Source organism: Neohortaea acidophila, assembly GCF_010093505.1.
Source record: "Neohortaea acidophila strain CBS 113389 unplaced genomic scaffold BDY17scaffold_7, whole genome shotgun sequence".
In the NCBI taxonomy this organism is placed as follows: domain Eukaryota; kingdom Fungi; phylum Ascomycota; class Dothideomycetes; order Mycosphaerellales; family Teratosphaeriaceae; genus Neohortaea; species Neohortaea acidophila.
In genome coordinates, this window is record NW_022985516.1 from 396,499 (window position 1) to 417,971 (window position 21,473).

General features: G+C 58.1%; 11 protein-coding genes across 11 annotated transcripts; 6 read left to right on the forward strand and 5 right to left on the reverse strand.

The window, feature by feature from the left end:
• Positions 1-82: 82 nt before the first annotated feature.
• Positions 83-775, reverse strand: BDY17DRAFT_252725 (translation initiation factor SUI1; the record flags this gene model as incomplete). Its single annotated transcript, XM_033731284.1, has 2 exons — positions 83-601; positions 689-775. The coding sequence occupies 2 exons, from the start codon at positions 773-775 to the stop codon at positions 83-85; spliced, it is 606 nt and encodes a 201-aa protein (XP_033588323.1).
• Positions 776-844: 69 nt separating this feature from the next.
• On the forward strand, positions 845-2,054 carry BDY17DRAFT_347024 (enoyl-CoA hydratase/isomerase). The gene has a single exon (XM_033738121.1). It carries the CDS (start codon positions 998-1,000, stop codon positions 1,931-1,933), a length of 936 nt encoding a protein of 311 aa, XP_033588324.1. The 5' UTR covers positions 845-997; the 3' UTR covers positions 1,934-2,054.
• Positions 2,055-2,872: 818 nt separating this feature from the next.
• On the reverse strand, positions 2,873-3,698 carry BDY17DRAFT_253120 (HAD-like domain-containing protein; the record flags this gene model as incomplete). The annotated part of the gene is made up of 2 exons (XM_033731316.1): positions 2,873-3,334; positions 3,387-3,698. 2 exons carry the CDS (start codon positions 3,696-3,698, stop codon positions 2,873-2,875), a joined length of 774 nt encoding a protein of 257 aa, XP_033588325.1.
• Positions 3,699-6,455: 2,757 nt separating this feature from the next.
• On the reverse strand, positions 6,456-8,692 carry BDY17DRAFT_325273 (putative phosphatase regulatory subunit-domain-containing protein; the record flags this gene model as incomplete). The annotated part of the gene is made up of 2 exons (XM_033737324.1): positions 6,456-6,818; positions 6,911-8,692. The coding sequence occupies 2 exons, from the start codon at positions 8,690-8,692 to the stop codon at positions 6,456-6,458; spliced, it is 2,145 nt and encodes a 714-aa protein (XP_033588326.1).
• Positions 8,693-11,195: 2,503 nt separating this feature from the next.
• BDY17DRAFT_253394 (amino acid/polyamine transporter I) lies at positions 11,196-12,955 on the forward strand (the record flags this gene model as incomplete). Its single annotated transcript, XM_033731336.1, has 4 exons — positions 11,196-11,542; positions 11,597-11,614; positions 11,672-12,229; positions 12,286-12,955. The coding sequence occupies 4 exons, from the start codon at positions 11,196-11,198 to the stop codon at positions 12,953-12,955; spliced, it is 1,593 nt and encodes a 530-aa protein (XP_033588327.1).
• A 933-nt stretch (positions 12,956-13,888) lies between these two features.
• BDY17DRAFT_170800 (uncharacterized protein) lies at positions 13,889-14,733 on the reverse strand. The gene has a single exon (XM_033729807.1). It carries the CDS (start codon positions 14,422-14,424, stop codon positions 13,927-13,929), a length of 498 nt encoding a protein of 165 aa, XP_033588328.1. The 5' UTR covers positions 14,425-14,733; the 3' UTR covers positions 13,889-13,926.
• A 748-nt stretch (positions 14,734-15,481) lies between these two features.
• Positions 15,482-16,580, forward strand: BDY17DRAFT_170802 (bola protein). Its single transcript, XM_033729808.1, has 2 exons — positions 15,482-15,903; positions 15,968-16,580. The coding sequence occupies exons 1-2, from the start codon at positions 15,655-15,657 to the stop codon at positions 16,130-16,132; spliced, it is 414 nt and encodes a 137-aa protein (XP_033588329.1). The 5' UTR covers positions 15,482-15,654; the 3' UTR covers positions 16,133-16,580.
• A 361-nt stretch (positions 16,581-16,941) lies between these two features.
• Positions 16,942-17,952, forward strand: BDY17DRAFT_311417 (uncharacterized protein; the record flags this gene model as incomplete). Its single annotated transcript, XM_033735529.1, has 1 exon — positions 16,942-17,952. One exon carries the CDS (start codon positions 16,942-16,944, stop codon positions 17,950-17,952), a length of 1,011 nt encoding a protein of 336 aa, XP_033588330.1.
• A 540-nt stretch (positions 17,953-18,492) lies between these two features.
• Positions 18,493-19,701, forward strand: BDY17DRAFT_170839 (uncharacterized protein). Its single transcript, XM_033729809.1, has 2 exons — positions 18,493-18,504; positions 18,561-19,701. Exon 2 carries the CDS (start codon positions 18,675-18,677, stop codon positions 19,275-19,277), a length of 603 nt encoding a protein of 200 aa, XP_033588331.1. The 5' UTR covers positions 18,493-18,504; positions 18,561-18,674; the 3' UTR covers positions 19,278-19,701.
• Positions 19,702-19,753: 52 nt separating this feature from the next.
• BDY17DRAFT_354488 (uncharacterized protein) lies at positions 19,754-20,399 on the reverse strand (the record flags this gene model as incomplete). The annotated part of the gene is made up of 2 exons (XM_033738250.1): positions 20,261-20,399; positions 19,754-20,167 (listed from the first exon to the last, which is right to left on the reverse strand). Exons 1-2 carry the CDS (start codon positions 20,318-20,320, stop codon positions 19,754-19,756), a joined length of 474 nt encoding a protein of 157 aa, XP_033588332.1. The 5' UTR covers positions 20,321-20,399.
• A 247-nt stretch (positions 20,400-20,646) lies between these two features.
• BDY17DRAFT_325278 (PHF5-like protein) lies at positions 20,647-21,032 on the forward strand (the record flags this gene model as incomplete). The annotated part of the gene is made up of 2 exons (XM_033737325.1): positions 20,647-20,663; positions 20,723-21,032. The coding sequence occupies 2 exons, from the start codon at positions 20,647-20,649 to the stop codon at positions 21,030-21,032; spliced, it is 327 nt and encodes a 108-aa protein (XP_033588333.1).
• Positions 21,033-21,473: the final 441 nt, after the last annotated feature.

The window sequence follows — 21,473 nt, forward strand, 5'->3', positions numbered from 1 at the left end:
TCTCCAAACCAAGCCTCTTCACTTTACCCAAACGCCTTCGATGCCCCTTGACCATGATCCTCTGTCGTCTATGCATCAACGCTCACACCGCAGCCGCCGCACCCTTCTTCTTCTTATCCTCCACAAGCTCAATATTCTCCTCGGGAATCTCCTCATGATGCTCCCCAAGCCAATCGAAGATATCATCGCTCACATCCCCCTGCACCGTAATCTCCTCGCCGCCACTCGGCGTCTTGGTAACCGACGACCCCGTGGCAAACTTCTTGCCAAACTCCTTGGCAATCTTCTTGAGATCGAGCCCGAAGTGCTCCAGCCCGGAGACTTCGGTGACGTATTTGCGCTTGTTGCGCTCCACGCGCTTGATGGTGACTTTGGAGCTCGCGCGCTTCTCTGCCTCGCGCGATTCCGCGGCGGATGCTTTGGCCGCCTTCTTCTGCGCGTCCTTTTCTGCCCGCTTTTGCGCGTCGACGGACAGGCTGGAGAGGTTTTGCGTTAGGGCGGCGGCTTGCGCTTCTTCGCTGTAGAGTTTGGCGTGCAGGTCAGGGTGGTGTTTGAGGAGCCAGTCGGCGCAGCGTTGCGTCGTGCCGCCGTATTCGCAGTACTGTTGGGGAAGGAGAGACGATTAGCGATTCGTGCGGATGGTAACGACACGGGGTGTGTGTGCGAGCCGGGTGGAAAGCGTACCTACTTCTGGTGGGAGGGAGCATTGGCCGCAGTAGACGACGCTCTTTGCGGGCCGGGCATCGGCGGCGGGCGCGGTCTCTGTGTCTGCCATGTTTGTGGGGTGCCGATGGCTGCATGCAACTCTTCACTTGTCGACGTTTGCGGTGGAGGAAGAGATGTGGTGGGCTGCAATGTGGGGCAAAGCTCCGAAGATTCCCCGCGCGACTTCACGGCATCAGCATATGTTGTCCCTCACAATCATATGTCCGCAGAGCAGATTCCTCAGACATGTAAGGTCTGACTGGGACGCCGTAACCTGTCAATCGATGTCAGTATGAGCTGGCCCAAGTTGCCCGCCAAAGCGGCATACTTGACCCTCAACAACCCTCAACGTCGAAATGCCTTGTCATTGTCCGTCCTTCGCGACCTGCGAGATCAATTGCATAGGTTTAACACCTCGCCCAAGGACGGAAGGCTGAGAATTCTGCCCCCATTCCATCCGCAGATCCTACAGAAGCTAGAAGCCGCCGACGAGGCTACCGACTCCTCAGCAGTCGAAGAATACGGGTGGCTACTAGACGCCTCCAAATGGAAGGAAGCGCGAGGCGAGCTTCCCAGCGTGCTCGTGCTGCGCAGCGACGGCCCCGTCTTCTCAGCCGGGCACGATCTCGGCGAACTGCGACAGCTCCCGCACAGCGACGTCAAAGAGACCTTCGCCATCTGCGCAGAAGTCATGTCTCTGATCCGCCGATCGCCCGCTCCCGTCGTCGGGCGCGTGCAAGGCCTGGCCACCGCGGCGGGATGTCAGTTGGCTCTAGCTACCGATCTCCCCGTCGCTGCTGCTGCGACTCAATTCCGGCTTCCGGGCGCCTCCATGGGACTGCCGTGCACCTCGCCATCTTCCGCCGTAAGTCGCCGGCTCGGCAACGCTTTTACATATCGCATGCTGGCCATGGCCGAGCCGATTCGAGCAGACCGGCTACCAGGCGGGGCGGTAGAAGTAGTGGCCGACGAGGCTGCGTTAGATGTAAGAGTGCACGAGATGGTGGAGCAGCTGGCGGAAAAGACGGCCGCGCAGCCCCAGGCTCTCGGCAAGTGGGCGTATTGGACACAAGTCGGGTTCAACGGACAGCGTGATGGTGGCAGTGATGGGTATGAGGATGCCGTGAGCTGGACGGGGCGGATGATGGCGCTGCACGCCCGATCGGCGGATGCTCGAGAGGGCATGGAAGCTTTTAAGGGGAAGAGGAAGCCCGAGTGGAAGACGTGAATGGGTGCTTCTCACTGCATTTCAACAGTAGATACCTACATTCTCAAAAGACTGGCGCCCCCTGACATGGACCAGCATCCAAACGGAAAGGACAGTCGCAACCTCGTGAACAAGTTCAACATTGTATCTTCCCTCCTATCTAATAATTATACCACACACACTTAAACCCCGCTCCCAGGCCCCCGAAAGCCTCCCCATCTGACGAGCAGCCTTGCATCCCCGCTCAAGTAGCTGGCGAGAGCGATGCTCCTGTTGAGCCTTGCGCGGATGAGTCTATTCGATGCCGAATACCCTGTCCGACAAATAGGAACAACTGCCCCATACCATGTACACAGCAACAGCTGGATGGTTCGCCTCCGAAAGCCCCCAAACGATACCCAAAGCCAAAAGAAGGCAGTCGAAGGTCGCCAAACCGATAGAGAAAGGAGGGAGTGATGGACAGGGAGCGAAGTCCTCGGAATCTCGACTCGTGTCGATGGCCTGGGCCCCCCGAGTGAAAAACGTCACGCTTGATTCCCTTCTCCGCGCCGATGGGATGTGTGACTCTCACAAAAGAGATGAAAAAAGACAAGCGTATGTAAATGCAGTGGATGCTAAGTGTACTTTCGCCGTTTGAGAGCCCGCGCCAGACAAAATTCCCCACACAAAGAGGCCAGCGGGCCTGTCGGAATCCATGGTCGCCCTTTTTCCGCTATGAAACAACGCCTTTTCGATGCAGTGAATCTCTTGCGCCGGACAGTTGTAGAACGCCCGAGGAGGCCTTGGAGCCAATTAGATGCCGTGCGCGCGTGGGCTTTCGAATGGGACAGTTATGGACTGTACATTGTGGATACGCGTCTCCCTACGATGACCAAAGTGATCGTCCGGTGTTGAGGGGCCTGGAAGAGGGGAATCCGGGAAGCAGAGCAACCGCCTTCCTGTGGCGACGAGCGGCCGGGGTTATAATGCAACGTCCAGCACCAAACTGACATCTGCAACCTGCGAGCCCGCCAAGTCTTCAAGGACAGGGATGAGGTCCAGCAGCTCGTTGTCATGCGCGTCGCTGAACCAACTGCTAATTGGCACCGCGTGCTGCGGGTGGAAGATGTAGCTCGTCGGAGAATTGTCGATGATGATGGTCTCGCGCAAGTCCCGTCCAATCTGGCTGAGGTCCTTGACGTAGTTGCCCTGGTGATTGTAGCAGCTGTCGCGGAACAAGCGGTGATGGACGACGTGATGGATGTCTAAGTGATCCAGGACCGGGTCACCGTACTTCGAGACGGAAGCGGTGAAGACCACAATCTCATACAGCTCGCCCACGCGTTTGAGAAAGGCATCGACGCCGGGGCGTTTGATGACGTAGACATTGTGATATTGACCCTCGATCTCGATGGGCAGGGTGAAGTCCGCTTGGTGAAAGATCTATCGGACTGTCAGCATACCATCATTTACCGCACGCACACCGCAAACTCACCTTGAAGCTGCTGTGGACCAGCGTCTCATCGAGATCCAGAACTAAGCACTTTCTCCCTCGCAATTCGGCTGAAAGTGGCGGCAGTAAGAACTTTTGTGGCGGTTCCGGGGATGCAGCGAGTGAGGTGGCCTGGTTCACAGCAACAATATCCTGGGTAGGCTGCTCCTGGCCATTTTGCACGGGCGGCGGAGGTGGTAGGGTGTCCTGCTTCGACTCCGCAGCCTCTCTTTGCTCATGCGCTTGTCGCTCTTCCTCTACAACGATTGCAGCGTCAGTTGCGGAGAGAGGGATCGATGGACCGGCGTCCTTCATTTCAATGTCGTTGTCTCTTGCAGCTTGTTCGGGAGTTCGATCGAGAATCTCATCCTCTGGTTGAATCGCCGCGGCCACAGGCAACGGCACGATCGGCGGAGCCACCAGGCTCGAGGCTTGCTCGGCCTCTGGCACCTCCACAGCAGTGTCAGGGTGCGGCGGTCCTGTCACTGGGTCTTCCGGTACTAGTGCTTGGGTGTCGTCGTGTAATGGGGTGATTTCGGCGTTTTGTTCCACTGGCGGGGCCTCCGAGGGTAGGCTTGGAACTGGCTTGTCCAGAGTCGCATCTCCTTGCGGCCGTTTTGAGGCGTCATACGAAGGCATTTCAGCCGGGGCGGCCAGTCCGTCTTGATACGGTGGCTGCTCCGCCTTCTCATCCACCACTTCATCGTTGAACTCGTTTGCGTTCGGAGCGACAGGAGCCGCATCCTGCTGCTGTTGCCGAGTTGGCGTTGGCTGCGATGTGCTGGCAGGCTGTGTTCGCACGGGAACTTTGGCGGGCTGTGGAGCTTCAGTTTGCGCGTTGTCATCGGGCGGGGAACAGCAAACGAGAATGGCCCATATGCCACTTCGCTTCTTCGTGCGTGCAGCGCTGGCCGGACCGCCAGTTCTGCCACTCGATGATGGAATGGTCTCCTTCTCATTCGGCTCGCTCTGCTGTTGATGTGACTGCTTGCTGGCGGTGCTGCGGTCTCTTTTCCGAAGGTTGGTCAGGCTGCGCTTCGCACTGCGACCTAGACTCTCGGTTTTAGGCGGCGCGGACGAGCCATGCAGCTCGCTGGGCTGGGAGGAAGTGGGCGGGGGTACAGGCGCGGACGGTTCGGCCTGCGCGGTCGATGAGGCGGGCATGCTCACGGCAGCATCATTGCCGGTGGCCAATGGCTCTCGGGAGGATGTTCGAGGGGGAGGGGTGATGGGGTTAGAAGACGAGCTCGCGACTGCATGGGCATGGATCAGCATGGGGATGCAATGAGCGTGACAAGGCATGCGCGTGGATGAGCTCGCGGTGGCTGCAGCGTGCGCCGCTGCTCCGCCCGACAAGCTCCCGCAGCATACGCCCGGGGGAATCTCACCTGCGCCGGACCCAGCAGTGGCGGGCTGGGAGCCCAGTTGGCTCATTGACCGCACTCTGCGCCCCTACGGGCATGAACTTGGGAGCTGACGTTGTGGGGTCGGAGAAGGTCGACGGGAAGCAGAAGACGGGTGGCGGGGACGAGGAGCGTGAGCGAGTGTTGGTCGACGGACGGGGAGAGTGAGCGATGACGAGTGCGCACCCACGTAGCGAGCCGGGGCGGTGTTGAGACGGAAGTTGCGACAGAAGGAGCGGGTGTTGATGGGGGTGATGAGGCAGGTGCGGTGATGGAGGAAGCGCCGGGGAGTGGTGGTGCGCAAGACGGGCGAGCGTGCGACGGCGGGGACGGGCAGAGCTAGAGACAGCGTGCGGCGGTGAGGGATGTGGAGGCGGTGGAGGGAGGGGTGGGTGGAGGTGGGTAGGTGACGCGCAGAGAAGCGAGGCGGACGTGTAAGGGTGGGTGGGCGTGTGGGTGAGGTGTGAGCGGTCGCTGCTGGTCGCCGATTCGGTCGAGGGCGAGGCGGGAGAGGCTTTCGGCAGAAGTGGCTGATGCGTTGCCCGCCAAGCGCTGATAGGCTGGTGCTCGGCGTGGGAAATGAGGCCGTCAACGCGCCTTGCACCACCTGTCACTCGGGACTTTCTTCTCTAGGTGCACGAGGAAGCCACAGGACGCCTGCGGAAATGCCATCGAGGACATGGCCTTGGTCGCGACTGCATCCCAATCTCTTCCCCAACACTCGTGCACATTTGCGAGGCACCAGCACCACACGGAAGCACCCCTTCGTGCCTCCGTACGCCTCCCGCCATGCCACCCGTCTGGCCAGAAATCAAAGTATCAAGCTCTCCCCGCTAGACACTAACAAAGGCCGGTGCATGCGCTTATTCGTCCGGCCTCGATCGGAAGTGGCCTGCACGTTTGCGGCTGCTTCCTTCCCGCGTGCCTAGACCGCGCTGCAACTTCACACATCACGGTACAGGTAAGGATTCCAATCAACATAAGGTATTCAGAGAAAGGTGCGGTGGTTACATCTTCTCTACACAAAGCTCATAAACCGCTTGCTCTCACACCAATTTAAATGCCCAATGGCATCGAAATACCCCGTCCCATCTAACGCCGTCGCTGAAGAAGGAAAAAACGTGCTTCCCACAGGCGCAAGAGCGGCACAAGCACATCCTAGGTCCGCTGCTCTATCCGTTGCCATTCGCCACCACCCTTTTGCCCCGTCTGGAACGTCCGTCCGCGGAGAGGAGAGCTGTGTGGCTGCAATGAAAAATCAAAAACAAAAGCACAGAAGCATTCCGTGTCCTTTTTTGGCCGTGCAGAGAGCGCGCTGCTCAATGCATCCATGCCTTCCCGCCCCATCAAACGCAAGTCCCCGCCCAGAAATACCAGTCTATTGTCCAAAGAAGAAGTCGTTGCAAGAGTAATAGAAATTCGCTAAAAGCGACAAGTTCGTCGAGAGGTGGTCGCATCGCACCGACCGTGGGGACACTGTCCAGATCTTCCCCGGTCGAATGCAGGTGTCCGTCAATCTCATAATGCGAGGCCGAGTGCTACGCCTCCTCTTCCATGTGCATTTCCTCACGTTTGGTGGAGAGTAAATCGAACCCCATAGAGCGCTTGCCCAACAGTTGTGCTGTCATTCAGGACGAGAGCATCCAGAGCACATCACTTCGTATTTTCCCTAGCCTTGGATCGCCGTAGGCGCCGGAGAGTCGGAAAGGTAGCCATCACGAGCGCTGTGGTGGTAGGGATACCCAAAGCTGATCGGCGACGCCGCACGACCACCCAGCCCTCCTCCAGTCACCGCGCCTGGGGACGCAGATCGAGATGCAAAAGACGAGCTCCGCACGGGCGATGCTGGCTTGCCATCGCTTGCATAAGCGGGCGAAGATGTCCCAGAGTCCGTGGTGGAAGATGGCTCGTACTCGCCGGCCTCGTTGGTTCCGTCGGTGCCGACGCCGCCCGCATTCTCCAATGGTGCCGACTTGACCTCTGCCTCGGCGTGTGGAGGGGACGAGGCTTGCTTTCCAGTGCCAGGCGTGAACTGAAATGATCGGTCAGCTGATGTGTCCATTTCGAACCGATGCCACTTCACGCTTGAGTCGGTGTTGGGCTGGGTTTGCCGGCGGAACCTACGTAGCAGAACTTTTGGACGAGGTCCTTGTATTGGTCGGAGCCCATCGCCGGTCGGTCGGTAGTGATGGCGTCCGGTCGCTCCTCGGCCTTCGTGGGACGCTCCTTGCGCTCCACGGGGCCCAAGTGGACATGCTCCGCCTTGGCGTGTGCGGTCTGCCGACTGATCTTCTCTTGTGCTTGTGAAAGCGCTGCAGAGAGGGATGCGCCAAAATCGTACCGGCCGCCCAGTCCATTGCCCGGGGCGGGATCGGTAGCAGATGGGAAGAGGCTTCCCCGTTTGCGTGCTTTCAGCTTGATCGCGTTCGGCGTGTCGCCCAGCAGGCTTTGTGCCGAGCTCCGCGAGTATGCCGATTCGCGGTCTGGTCGGACGGCAAAGTCATCGTCGAGCGATTCTTGCCGTCCACGAGCGCTAGCCGGCGGAGAGTGTCGACTGCGCGGGATGGCATTGAGAGGGCGCGCGCCCAGACCGCTCGTCATCGTCGACTTGGATGGCTGGCGCACGGCTCGGGTAAAGTCGATTTGGTAGTTGGCGTTGTTATTGTTGTCCCAGAATTCTTGGCCGCCTACGTTGTATCGTACGCACAGCAGCAAGGTCTTGTCTTCGATGTTGGCTTGATCCGACAACTTGATGTGGAAGTTGAAGCGATCACACCCATTGCCCGGCGCGTTCTTGGGGTCGTTGTTGTACTCGGCAGCAACCTCCGACGTCGTCTTCCAGTAATCGAGGGTAAAGCGGGCCACCACGGCCTTGTGAAAGGCAATGTTCTGCGCCATGCACACGCCAATGAGGGTTTGCTTGTCGGATGACAAGAATATCCGTTCCACCCGGATCGGGCTTGCTTGCCGAGTGACGGTGTCGACGGGGAAGTTGGACAGCTTGATCTCGCGCTCTCCTTCGAAGGGAAAGTCGGTCTCGCCCTCGAACTGTTCGACAGGTGACGTCCCTGCGCTGACGGCGATGGGCTTGTCTACTTGCAGGAAATGTCGAGTCTGGTTGTCGCTGTCGTTGAAGTGCACCGTCTTGGAGTACGTTGGCGTGCCCGGCATGCTCGAGTATCGACGCCGCGATGACGGTCGAAGGGCAGGCTTCACCAGTTCGCCGGATTTCTTGCGCACCAGTGCGGGTCTGAGGGAGTTGTTGGAGTTGTCTTCATCACTGTCATCAGAGGTGTGATTGGGCGACTCAAAGGTGGCCCGGGGTGGGATGTAGACTTCGGTCGACGATCGAGAGTGGGAAATCTTCCGTGCCTCTGCCGACAGCGCGGTAGGCGAGGCGGTTTCCGATGTGGGTGCAGACGCTGATGTAGCTGCAGGCGCGGCCGGCTTTCCCCTCACAGCAGCTCCCGGCTTCTCCGGTGAGCTCTCTCGTCTTTGGCTTATGCCTTGCACGGCTTTTTGCAGCTCGTCCCAGCTGTTAGCCAGCTCTCTGCCACGGACGGCGTGTTCGTCGCCGTCGGAGCTGTCGGATGACTCCGGAGGCGAGGGCATACCACGCTGTGAGATCATGTGAAGGCCGGTGGAGGAGTCATGCAGGCTCTCGCTCGGGGCAAAGTCGGTGGTATGCACGCCGGACTCCGGCACCTCGGTTGGGGTCGGCGGTGCGCCGTCGGATTTGATTGACGGCGAGCGGCGATGCTTGCTCATGTACGCCGTCGAAGAGTTGGAACGAGGCGGGGCCCCCGGCCGGACCAGGGTGGGTGAGCGTGGGGCGGCGGCATCGTCGCAGTAGGATGAGGATCGGGTGAGCGCAGGAGACTGCGAGGTGGGGGGAGTGTACGGCATCTCTCGTCGTGGGGAGGTGGTGACGAGGATGTCGTGTCGATAGGGGCGTCAACTGGTGCAAAGCATGAGAAGGGGCGTCGAGAGAAGTATCAACAAGACTGCGTTGTGGGAAGATTGTCAGCGGCCACCTTCCATGTGGGGATGCCCGCAGCGGACAGGCCCGGCGTGGGAGCGATTGCCTGGTGCGAGACTTACAGAAAGATGCAAGGCGGAAGAAGGGCGAGCGTGCCGACCTGGGCGACACGGCGGGGAGGAAAAATGGGGGTGTAGGTGATGGAGGAGGATGTGTCGACAGATCCGGCCAGATGCGGCGAGCGTGGTGGGGTGGAGAGCAGGAAGTTGTCGGATGGGGGGTAGAGAGAGGGTGATGCTTGCGTGGAAGCAGAGGAGCGAGCGAAAGAGCGACGCTCGCCGTTCTTGTCCTTCCGTGCCTTCCTCGACGGAGGTGGTGGTGGTGTGAGGGTGCTGCGCTACGAGCTCAACAACAACCAGCCCCAGCCAAATTTTCTGCGTCGCAACCCTAACAAGTGTGGCGTGTCCGCACCCCGCTTTCCGATCGAGGGGCCGTCCAAGTACAATGCTCCAAGACACACAGAGCAGGCCGTGGAATGGCGAGTGGTGGGGAGAGGAGAAAAGCAGGACCGGATGTGGCCTGCAACGCGCAGATGTTGAGTGCGGTGGAGTGAAAGGTTGAATGCGTAGATAGGGCGCCGGTACTGGTACGGGCGGGTTGGTGGGTTGCTGCTAGAGTCAGCTAGCGCGGGCACGGATGCGCTGGGATCAGCGCTGCCCGGCCCTGAATGAGTCCGACCACCCAGCAATGCGGCGTTGATGTTCCAACCCTGCCCGCACCACTAAAAAAAGGACCGAGAGGGATGCGAGAATTCTTGGTGTTGTCACGGAGGAGCGTGATGAGAGTGCTGCGGGCAATGGAGAGGAGCGAGACAAGAAAGAGGAGCGGGCGGCATGGCCGGCACAGAGTGGGACGTGCCCAGCACACTCGGTGGGAGACTCCAGACTCGACTCCAGGCGCGCCTCCGCAGCGATGGGGAGGTACACGCACAATGTACCATGCAGGCAGGGTACATCCAGGGTACACCGCGCGGACATGCGTGAGCCACTGGTGAGCCACAACCTGTCCGACATCGGGCGGACTCTATCTACCATGACACATTCGCACAGCTCGACTTGCCAGGCTAGCTATGTACTGCATGCTCTCGACATGCGTTGCCTGCCTTCGCTACAGTGCAATCAACAAAGGGTGGCTGTCGTAATCTGCTTGGACGCGCACATGCTTTCCAAGTCGGATTCGTCCATCCGGCCAGAGCAGATGGTGGCGTCGCCCAGTCCCGTCTGAGCCTAGTGCGGGGCGGGAAGAGGGCTCGCGCAAACCGACGTACCGATTGTTGAAGAGCCGCCTGCCTGACCTTCAATTATTTATACAACCAACAATCAGTAAGCGGTTGTCGTGAGACAACCATCCGCCCGTGGTCGAGCAGATGGTGCAATTCTTCGCCCTCCTCGCTCCCTCAACCTGTGCACGCTGCTGCGCGGAGCAACCTCGCTATCCCCCATCTCGCCCAGATTTGCCAAAAAATCCTCCCTGCACGTGTGGGGTCGACAGATTTCTGCAGGCCGCGAGTGATTGGGCTGCGAGCTCTATTACTGGAGTCGGCTCCGACCTCGAAGGGCAGGTGCGGTCTCCTTGGGCTTCGCCTTTCGACTCTGCACTCTGGGGGAGAATGCGTGCTCTGACTCTTGATGCACGTCGCCACTGCGCGTACCTTGGCGGATGACCGGTGCCGCGTATGCCCCTCGGCCTTTGCTCCCTTATTATTATTACTCGGTGCCCGAGGCCGACCGCTATGGGCTATAGGCAGGTAAGGGTTGCTTGCTTGCTTTCCTTGCTTTCCCCCCAATAGACAGTACCCCTGCCTCGCGTTAACCAGAGGGGAGCCTTGGCCTACTCCAGCCACAAACCTCTCACCGCCATCTTACCGACCCTTCTAGACTTCCTGCTCTCTGAACGCATGCTGGTCCTTTGGAGTCTTTTGGCGACCGCGATGAGAACGCCTACCATCGCAGCAACGCATGCACCTGGCGGTAATTCGTGGTGGTATTGATACTGGCCGACGGCCATTTCAGACATGCTAGCGACTGCAGGTGCCTCGTGAAGGGATGAGACCCATTTATCGCTTGTCATTGTGACGCCACAGCTCTCACGTCTTCTATCCTCGACTTGACTACGATGTTCACGAACGAGTTGGACAAGGCCACCGAGGAAATTCCACTAAAATGTAGTAAGTATTGATGCGAATGACACCGGCGCTGGTTCAAAAGGGAAACTCGTTGCGCGGGAACGCGGTATCACTAAGTCCATGTGCACCGACGATCGTCACCCAAAGACTCTGAGCCTACTCCTCTCTTCCGGGCATGATAGATTTCGAATGTCTGCCCAACAGCACCCGTGGAATTGTCATTCGTGAAAGCACGGGGTAAAGCGATGGACAACAGCAAAGAGCTCAAGACACCTACCTCCGACGTACTCAGCGAGGAGATCTCACAGCACGCCGAGTTTGCCCAAGACGTGCATGGCGGCAATGGCTTTGACCAGCACGACATGCACCGCATGGGTAAGAAGCAAGAATTGCGGCGCAACTTCGAATTCTTCTCCATCGTCGGCTTCGTCTCCATCCTTCAGGCAACTTGGGAATCGACGCTGGTTGCAAGCTACATCGGCCTGTTCAATGGCGGCACCGCGGGCGTCATCTGGCTCACCATCGTCTCTTGGTTCTGTTTCCTCTTACTGATTGCATCCATGGCCGAAATGGCCAGCATGGCACCGACTGCGTTCGTTCATGCTCCCTCAGTTTCGATCGTGCATCGCTGACCTTCTGCTCGAAGCGGCGGGCAATATCATTGGTAAGTCCGCGAGCTGCTTCCACCATCAACAACCCTTGCTCACTCTCAATCGATCAGGGTGTCTGAATTTGCGCCTGCTAATTGGCAAAAGCCGGCATCCTTTCTCGTTGGATGGACGTGTTGCCTGGGCTGGGTAGCAGGCATTCCAACCTGCGCCCAAATCCTAGCGGGCCTCGTCCAGGGCATGGTCTTGTTGGTATATCCCAATGCAACAGTGGCTTCACTCTGGCAGACTGCATTACTCATCTGGGCCATTATGATCATCGCATTCGCCTTCAACATCTTCGCCGCCAAATACTTGCCTCTGGCGGAGAGCATCGTCCTTGTCGTCCATGTGCTGGGTTTCCTTGCATTCCTTATCGCCATGTGGGCTTTTGGCCATCATGCACCAGCCGAGAAGGTGTTTACCAAGTTCAACGACGGCGGCGGCTGGGGAAGCGTGGGCCTCAGCACCTTGGTTGGCTTCGGCAGTCCGCTGTGGTTCTTCATCGGCCCAGACGCTGGCGCGCATATGAGTGAAGAGCTGCGGGATGCATCGCTTACCCTCCCCCGCGCCATGATGTGGTCGACGTTTTTGAACGGCATCATCGGCATCGTCACCCTCATTACCTTCTGGTAAGTCTTGATGATGTCCTCGCCAAACCCTCCACTACTGCTGACGTGCTTTGCAGCTTCTGCATCACCGATCTGAATGCGGTGCTGAACACCCCAACCTACCAACCGGTGCTACAAGTCCTCTTTGACATCTCCGGATCCTACGTGGCGACGTGTATCTTGGGCAGCCTGCTCTCGTTCCTCACCCTCTTCGGCACTATCACCAACATCGCGACCGCCTCCCGACAATGCTGGGCGTTCGCACGCGATGGAGGCTTCCCCTTCAGCAAGTGGCTCTCGCACGTCCACCCGCGCTATCAAATCCCGCTGAATGCTCTCTACATGTGCGCCGGCGCCAGCTTCATCCTCGCCGCCATCAACTTCGGCTCGACGGTCACCTTCTTCGCCATCATCGCCATCTCCAACGCTGCTTTGATCTTCTCCTACCTTGTCAGCACCCTCTGCATCCGCATCAAGCGTCTCCGTGGCGAGCCGCTGCTCCCGCGTCGCTGGAGCCTAGGGAGATGGGGTGGCGTTGTCAATGACATTACTCTCGCCTTCCTCGTGCTCGCCTTTGTCTTCAGCTTCTTCCCGACTACTCCGCTGACTGGAGACTCCACGTGGGCGACGGATATGAATTGGGCGTGCGTGGTGTTTGGGGCGTGCTGCCTGTGGGCTTGGGGGTACTACGTGAACGGTGGGCGTGACATCTATGTGGCGCTCGTCCGGTTGGTTAAGACTTTATGAAGAATGAATGGCAACGATGTGCGACAAAGTCGTTTCTCCCTGAGCATGTTGTCGTGAGACGATCGCAACACCGAAAGATTAATTGCTATGAAAGGGCATGCCTTGCCAGACGGAGGGCATACAAGGCTATCATCCTCGCGTTCGGCCCCGCTCCTCGCACCGCCACAGGCCGAGATCGGGGCGTTTCAAACTTTAATTGAACCCCTCTTACCGTCACGCCCAAGTACCTCCATGTACCAAAGCCGTACCTGTACTTCCACCCAACGCGTACGCGCCTCTCCCCATGGTCTCGAACTCCACCGTATGGAGAGGACCCACTGCGTATAAGTAGGTCCGTTCGCTGCCTCCCAAGTCTCCACAAGACACATGCACTCAGGTTGCGAGCGGCCGTCTTGGGACAACCCCTCCGTGCGTGTCACACACATCCCCGTACGTGCATGTGTTGGCTACGCATACTGGCTCCTGCGCCAAAGATCGAGGGGGATTTGCGGAAGCAGCGGCATTGTGCCTTCGCAATGAGACGACGCTTGAGGCATCCCGAAAGAATCCTCTCCACATCTACTCGCGTGTGCAGGCTTCGCCAAGGACGTAGTCGTCGCGGCGTTGTCGTGGCCTTCACATCGCCCTTATCTCTTACTCGATAGACACAGATAGATGAAGATCCGCGCACATCACCTTCATTCAACCACAGGACGGCTCTTCGAGCACGCCACACATTGCGCTGCTCTGCGTCTCACCAGCTTTCACGCTCCCACTGTCCGCCACTTGCGCCATCGGCCCGAATTGACAATGCTGAGGCCGCACACGCCACCAGATCACAGTTTGTGCTACAGATGGAGCCTGCGTCATCGCAAGCGATGTAATTTCGAGTGCTGCGGCTCTGTTGCACCGTAGACTCGGTGCATGTAGAGCATGTAACCCCCTCACCTCCAGCGCATGAACAGGGGCCCAGACCGCGGCGGCAAAGCTAGCTAGAAGCAGCAAGCAAGTAAGCACGCGATCGGGTGCTGGCCGTTGCAACACCCCTTCTCATCAAAACCGCGACACGAAAGTTGCATTTGGTTGAAAATTCGTGGAGTGCAGTGCTGACCGCCCCTTGTGGGCCCCCAATCTCCACGGGGCCACGCATGGACCCGCAGTGGTTGGGTGGGAGAAAAGTTTTCTCTCCCGTAAAAAATTGGAGCAGCACTTGTGGCGTCGTGCAGGCGTCTGCAACGGACGTGCGAGCTAGGCCATGCATAAGCATTGCACATCCCGCTGATCGGGCTTGGCGTTTTGGCATGTGAAGGAGACCCTGGACATCGGCGACGTGCCGGGAGGGCGAGCTGCCGATGCCCAGCTCTGGGTTGCACGGCTCGAGATCGAGCTCGTGGTTTGAGCGCGTCGTCGGTTGCTCGGATTGACAAACGCTGGGATTGCAAGCAGTAACGATGCTCGGTGTGGGTAGCACAAGTGTGAGGTCTCTGCATGAACGGCCTGACACGTATGAAGTGAGGTGAATTGGCCTGCGACACCCAAGGCACCACTGCACCCCTAGAGAAGCTCAAGTAAGCTGGGAGACGGCGACTCAGTGTTCAAGGCACTCATAGACCTCGTAAATATGCCTGGCAGCGGCCTTGGGGTCCAGAGAGGAGCTAGTTCGATTGTACCAATATACAAGGTGTCTTCTATCGATGCCTTTAGACGACGTTTTGCGGACGGTGGATTGACTCGAGAGGTTGGCGTGTCGCGAGCACAAGCTTGCTTTGGACGTATGGTATTGTTCAGACTGCAGGTAAGATGCTATACTTAGCCAATGCGGCCTGTTCTTGCCACCCTTCACGGCAACCATATGGAAAATGCTGGGGTTTGATACACTGTAGAGACAGACAATCGAATCAACCGTGCTTGCGCTGTGCGATCAGAAGTTGGCGGTTACACTGGCATCCCTTCTCGTGTGAGAGCGCGAGTACAACGTCCGCTGAGGAGAATATGTTGGCAATCCCAAATTCGTTCCTAGCTTTCCTCTCAATCCCCAATTTAGATTCTGATCTGCGAGGCTGAGGCGGAGCGTAGACCCACAGAATGAACCGCTGGGTCTGAGAGCATGGAGCGCATGCACCTCTGCAGGGTCCAGGGAGAAAGCGCGGCTACTCCAGCCAAGCTTCGACTACGGCAACTAGAGGCCGGATGCTGTTGGGGCATGGTTTTCGATAAACGCAACTGCGCGGAGGTCCTAGAGATCGTGACGCGGTACGCCATCCTTTCATCGCCAGCTTCTCCGCGGGGTGCAGATAGCGGTGTAGGTCTCGCCGCAGCTTATCGGCTGCTGTGGACATTGGCCGCGATGAAGGATGTCATAACCAATTGTTGAAGGTTTGATAAGAACAGGCGCGATAGGGAACACCTTGGTGTACGGAGCTTGCCGTCCCTTTCTCCAGACTAATAATAAGACGGGAGTAGGAGTGTCGTCGACCACGTTGCGGACAGCACTGCGGCACGCCGAATTAGAGTTTGAGGCTCTGCGGGAGGAACCGAGAACCCCAGACATCGTGACGCCATGTCTCTGCCAAACCCCGAAAGCTCTGCGCGCTTGTTACAACGTGTGTTGACCTTATCATTGGAAGCGACGTGAGTTGATAGTTGGCATGGCAAGCACAGCCTGACGCATCATCATTCGTCCTCCCTTCTGACCACTCGGCTCCGGCATCAACGGCGAGATGGCACCCGTTCTGGCCTTCCGGCGCATCGCGAGCCGCGCCGTCCAAACGCCTCCGGTACGATTCGCCCTTCCACGGCCAGCTCTCCCCGCTATACACGCACCGCTTCGTCACAATGGACGGCACGCTTCATCCAGACTGTATTCATCAGAGGCCGAAGACTCACCTCAACCCCCCGAGTTCTTGACAGAAGGAGAACGGCGAGTGTTTGACAGAATCATGGAGGGGCTGGCACCTACGAAATTAGAGGTAAGAATCCTTCCGTTGCGTGTGTCGCGTTGGCCCAAAGATTGTGGCTTATGCTCAACCCCAGGTGCAAGACATTTCCGGTGGCTGCGGCTCCATGTATGCCCTCGACATCGTCTCCGATCAATTCAAAGGCCTACCGATCATCAAACAACATCGCTTGGTGAACAAGGTGCTGGGAGACGAGATGAAGACTTGGCATGGTGTACAGATGAAGACCAAGGCGCCATGATGGAAGATTGTCCGGAGTGGAACAAGATCATGGAGGCACACTGAGGAAACGGCTTGTGGCGGCGAAACGAAGGCTGTGCGCGTGACCAGAACTCGGCTCAGACAAAGGCCGGTACATATATGGCACACAGGACTGGAGAAGATATCTGTAGCTGCAAATGGCTATGGTTGGTCTGCCAGACCACCGCCAGCCATGCCAGGGGGTTTACAGTCCGCCCATTTCAGCTTCTATTGAAGGCGGAGGCGAACGGAAATGCAAGCGGGCGGGGCACGACGCACATGTAGCATGGCTACATCGATCAAGCGCACCGATCACACGTACAATACGATTGTCAAAACCATATGGACCATCGGCACGCTTACTGTACTCGCATTGATAGATTTTGCAACGGTGGTATAGACACGACTTCTGTCACTGAATGTGGCCTCTTTCCCAATTGAGCGATTCGCGTCTGTATTCACTTCAATCCTTGATGGCCCTATGGCTCGTCAATTGGTCGCGGAATGGCCCACAGCAATCCGGTATGGCGCGTGAATCCGGGTGGACCGAAACACGATGAAGATGACACCTCCGCGGAGGGGGGCGCCGCGGGGGGAACGTATTCGTCGCTCGAAGGATGCTGCGCAGCATTGAAGGAACACATCCGGGCCGGGGCGGACAGCCTGGTGCCCGAATGCACGTTCATGCAACTGTGACTCGACTGCCTTGCTCAAATCCCACTTTGCCGCCCTAATATCGGTCCATATGCGGACGGAGGCGCGCAAGATCTCCCCGAAGAGTTCAAAACTTCGTGGACGGACATCAGCCACATGGCCTACAACGGCACACAGTCCGTCTCCGTCCCGACACCGCAAGCGACTGTGGATTCCATCGTCGAGAACGACGACCCTCACGTGCTTCAGATTGTCCAGCGTGCCGCCTCACGCGGCATCGTTGCTGCAATAGAAGCGGCGGACGGATTCAAATACTGCTTCAACAACACCTGGCGAGCAAAGGAAGACAACGGCCAACGCTACTCGTACATCTGTCAAGACAGCGTGCAGAACAAGGACCGTCATGCAAACGACTCCGCCCGGACTCGAAAGCATCTGAGGGGCGCGGGAGCGCGGGGTCTCAAGAAGCCAACCTACGACTGCAAGGGCACCGTCATTGTCAAGTACAGCTCTACGCGAAGATGTGTGGACGTCTACTACAAGCATCACGCAGTTCATGCGACGGTAGTGGACAGGGAACTTGGGTTTCGGCGGCGGCAAACGCACAGTTGGATGGTGGATGCGAATGCAATTGTGCCAGGCCATGCCACCGACGAGACTGGAGGCCTTTTCGGAATGCTCACGACTACAAGCCCAGTACATGCTCCTGAGAGCTCTCCCTCCGATGCGACCGGAGGTGCTCAGCCACTTTCGCAATCTCTACCAAACGTTGGAAGGCCTCGGAAACGCAAACGGGAGATGGGGGAGCCGGCACGGCCATCAGTCGAACCGCTTTCACTCGTAGACCTGCTCAGACAAAGTGAATCTACGAAACCACTCGTGACCTCGCTGACGGCACCTCCCACGAGAGCGGCTCACAACCCGGCTCCGATGGCATATGAACTTCCATCGTGGCAGGAATTCTACCCCACACCACCTCATCAAGCGCCCTTCCAACCGCGTCCAATACCTCCCAACCCGTACGCTGGACCCCCAAATCGGCAGTCGTCGGTGAAGGGGCAGCCGCGCAAGCCGCCGCCATATCCACCGGCACAGACATCTATCAACCCCGGGCAGCCACGGGCGGGGTCCAATCCTCGGCAAGACTTCATTGCTCTTCTCGGGTAGGCGGTGTTCTCCCGCGGCGCATGGCACAGGCAGTCTCAATTTACGCGGCGAGGAAGCTGCATATCCTGTCGTGCAGGCAAGGGAAAGGGCGAGTGTCGGCATGTTGTAATGTGGTGATGCATGAGCTTACCGTCGAGCACCGGTACGCGGCATGTGCAATGAAATGTTCAAGGTTCTTTCCAACCAGACTGCCACTTCCCAGCGCGATGGCAGACAGAAAGGTCGATCCCTCGTTCCTTCACCATCCAAGTGCCTCTTGCAGCTGTCGTGCCTCTCCATGTCAGGAAAGTGCACTTGGTTTGTTGACGGGCCCGTGCTGGGCCTCGTCTACTTATATTCCTCGCTTCCCAACATCTCTCCCTCTCTCTTCTCTTCACCATCATCATCTCGAGCTCTCCCACGCAGAACATCATCCCCGAGCATCACCATTCTGCACTCTGTACCACATCCCGCGACAAATTGCATCCTCCAACCTGCCTGCAGCTGTTACATCGATAGCCACCTTGCAGCCGATACCTTCTATCCCACCCTCTCGTCTCAGCTACTTGCACGGTTAGTTGCCTCTCGCTCACCTCTCCAACTCTCACTCCCTTGCTGACCAGGCTCAGAAGCAGCATCAACAATGGTTCGAGTTCTCAGTCTCGCCGTCCTGGGCAGCATGGCGCTCAGCACCGTCTCTGCCGTCAAGATCACGTTCAAACGCTACTCTCAACCCGGCTGTCATGAGGACACGCAGCACATTGCCGCCGACACCCACCTGGAGAGTCCCAACTGCAAGACTTTCGACACCGATGAGCCGGCTTTCTACTCCTTCAAAACTCATGGAGAGGAGGACATGGACGAGGTCTACGAGAAATACTGCTACGCCGTCGTCTACGATGGCGAAGGCTGCCACGGCCACGCGTTCACGTACGGCAGTGAGTTGCTTCCATCTCCTGTTCCGGGTGTGGGAGTGCATGCTAACCACTTCCACAGACATGTCGGCCTACCTCGATCGCTGTGCCGACTCCACCATCCCTGGCCGCTCCGTCCGCATCTTGTGTGACGACACCAGGACGACCGTCACTGGCGTCATGCCCAAGCCCACCCACTCGAGCACCTACTCCACCGTCTGGGTCACGCAGGAGATCGACGTCATTGAAACCACCCACACTCACCGCACCGCCACCGACGACAAATCATCGACAGCCACCGTCACGCATCATGTCGATGTCAGCGGTACCCACGCCCACCGAACCCGCTCCGCTACCGACACCGCCATGCCCACCATCACGCTGGTCCCCAAAGGGCGTGATGGTGTTGTTGACGATGCTGCTGACTCCTGAGCATGTCGGAGGGAGTAGTGGTGGAGCAAGTCTCGTGCTGCGATCAACTGATTCTGCTTCCATCTGACCGCAGGGGAATCCTACGACTCACTTTCTGTTGCTTGCCGGATATTGTCGATGGTGGCTTTCCGTTGGACGGGGTGTTAGGTGCTTGTATGATAGCTCGGAGTCTTCTCGGTTGCTTGCTCCTACATTGAATGCTACTGTTGTTGCCGCTCTGCACTCCCTTCCATGCCTCACACTGTCTTCATGTCTTTCCAGAGATGACTCGTGGTATGGCCACGTAATCGTAGATACCGATCCCTTGGGCAGCTCATCCCTGCGGTGGTCAACAACCCGCCACAGAGATGTCGGGCGAATGAAACCTGACGAATTATGGACGAGATTGCAGAGAGGCGATTGATCACATCGTATTGAGATGGGAACTGCATGCAAATTCAACCCCATCATCCCATCATTAGTCCAACATCATCCCATCACGCCCCATCGCCCCAAATGCCCACAACCCCCATCACGAACCCCACGCCGCTGACCCCCGTCCTCACAAACTCAATCCACTGCTGATCCCGCGCTCTCTTCTCCACCTGCTCGCCATTCACATCGGCGACATCATCCAGCGCCACCCTCTGCTTCAGACTCTTGTCCATGGCCAGGTTGAGCCCGCCGCTCGCCACCGCTAGCATGCTAGTCCATAGCAGATACGGATGACGCACTCGCGCGGGGGAGAGGTAGAAGGCGAGCGCGAGCGAAAGGGCGGAGATGGTACTGAGGGTGCGGATGTGGAGGGTTGCGAGGCGCGTGGTCTGCGCGAGGGTGAAGGCCGCTGGTTTTGCGCTGGGGAGGGTGAGGAGGGATGGGAGGGATTGAGTGGAGAGGGTGTAAGAGACGCCCTGGGTGGTGGAATGAAGCGGTCAGTATTTGCGTTGCGGGTTGAATGAATGGTGGCCATCGGAGGGATGGACGGGTGGGTGGGGGAGACTCACCGTGAGCAGGCCGAGGGAGATGGTGCCGACGAATTTGCACAGCGCGATTGCTGACGGCATCGTGGATGGAGATGAAAACCGAATGCTGTGTGGCCGTAGAACGTCGTTTCAAGTAGGGGCGCGCGATGGATGTGTGGTGTGTCGAGAGCTCGAGAGTGTAGTCGTCGGAACTGACGTAAGTCTCCGCTCCATTCTGCCCACGACTTGTGACCATCGCGCGTGAAGGCCACCTGCGCCACCATTTGTCAGCGCCACAGCCTGAACTTCCAGCAATTTCGCGAACGCCTTCGACCATAGACCGATGTTTTGCTCCTCCACCTTGCACCCTCAAGATCCCTTTCAGACTCCTCAGGTGAGACGAGCAACCTGAACAGAAGCTCGCGATCATGTCTCGCCATCATCCGTAAGTCCACTCTCCGCAGAAAGTCCCTCACTCGCTCCCGAAACTAACACCAACACCAGCGATCTCGTCATGTGCCGCAAAACGGCAGGCATCGCCATCGGACGCCTGTGCGACAAATGCGACGGCAAGTGCCCCGTCTGCGACTCCTACGTGCGCCCCACGACCCTCGTGCGCATCTGCGACGAATGCTCTTTTGGAAATTACCAGAACAAATGCGTCGTGTGCGGCGGCGAGGGCATCAGCGACGCCTTTTACTGCTTCGAGTGCACGCGCCTTGAGAAGGACCGGGACGGGTGTCCGAAGATCATCAATCTGGGGAGTTCGCGGACAGATCTGTTTTACCAAAAGAAGAATTTCAGAAATCACTGAGGGGGTTGGAGATCACATATACCGCTGGCCATGAACGGCACTGTTAGCAGATGACCGCTGTCTTTGTGGGAAAAGCTGCAGGAGGGCCGGCGAAGCGGAATGGATCCACCGATCTGCCTTCTACACAGGCGCTCGAAGTACGCAAGAGAGAACGCCAACCAGGCTGCAACATCTGCTGCAAGGCATGGTACGTGGGGTCGACAAGTCTATTCGAGTTGCTTGGATCTAACTCCTTGAAGTGCCATTCCTCATCGCTACCAGCTGGATTGGTCGCCTAGGTTCCAATCTAGATCAATCCACGAACTCTGGCCAATTCACGAGATGGAGTGGCCAGCAGGAGGATGCGACTTCCAACGCATCGTAGAATCATGACGCGAGCACTCGGCAAATTTCGCGAAGCTACGCGGAGGTTAGACAGAGGGCAGGGGACAGAGGACAAAT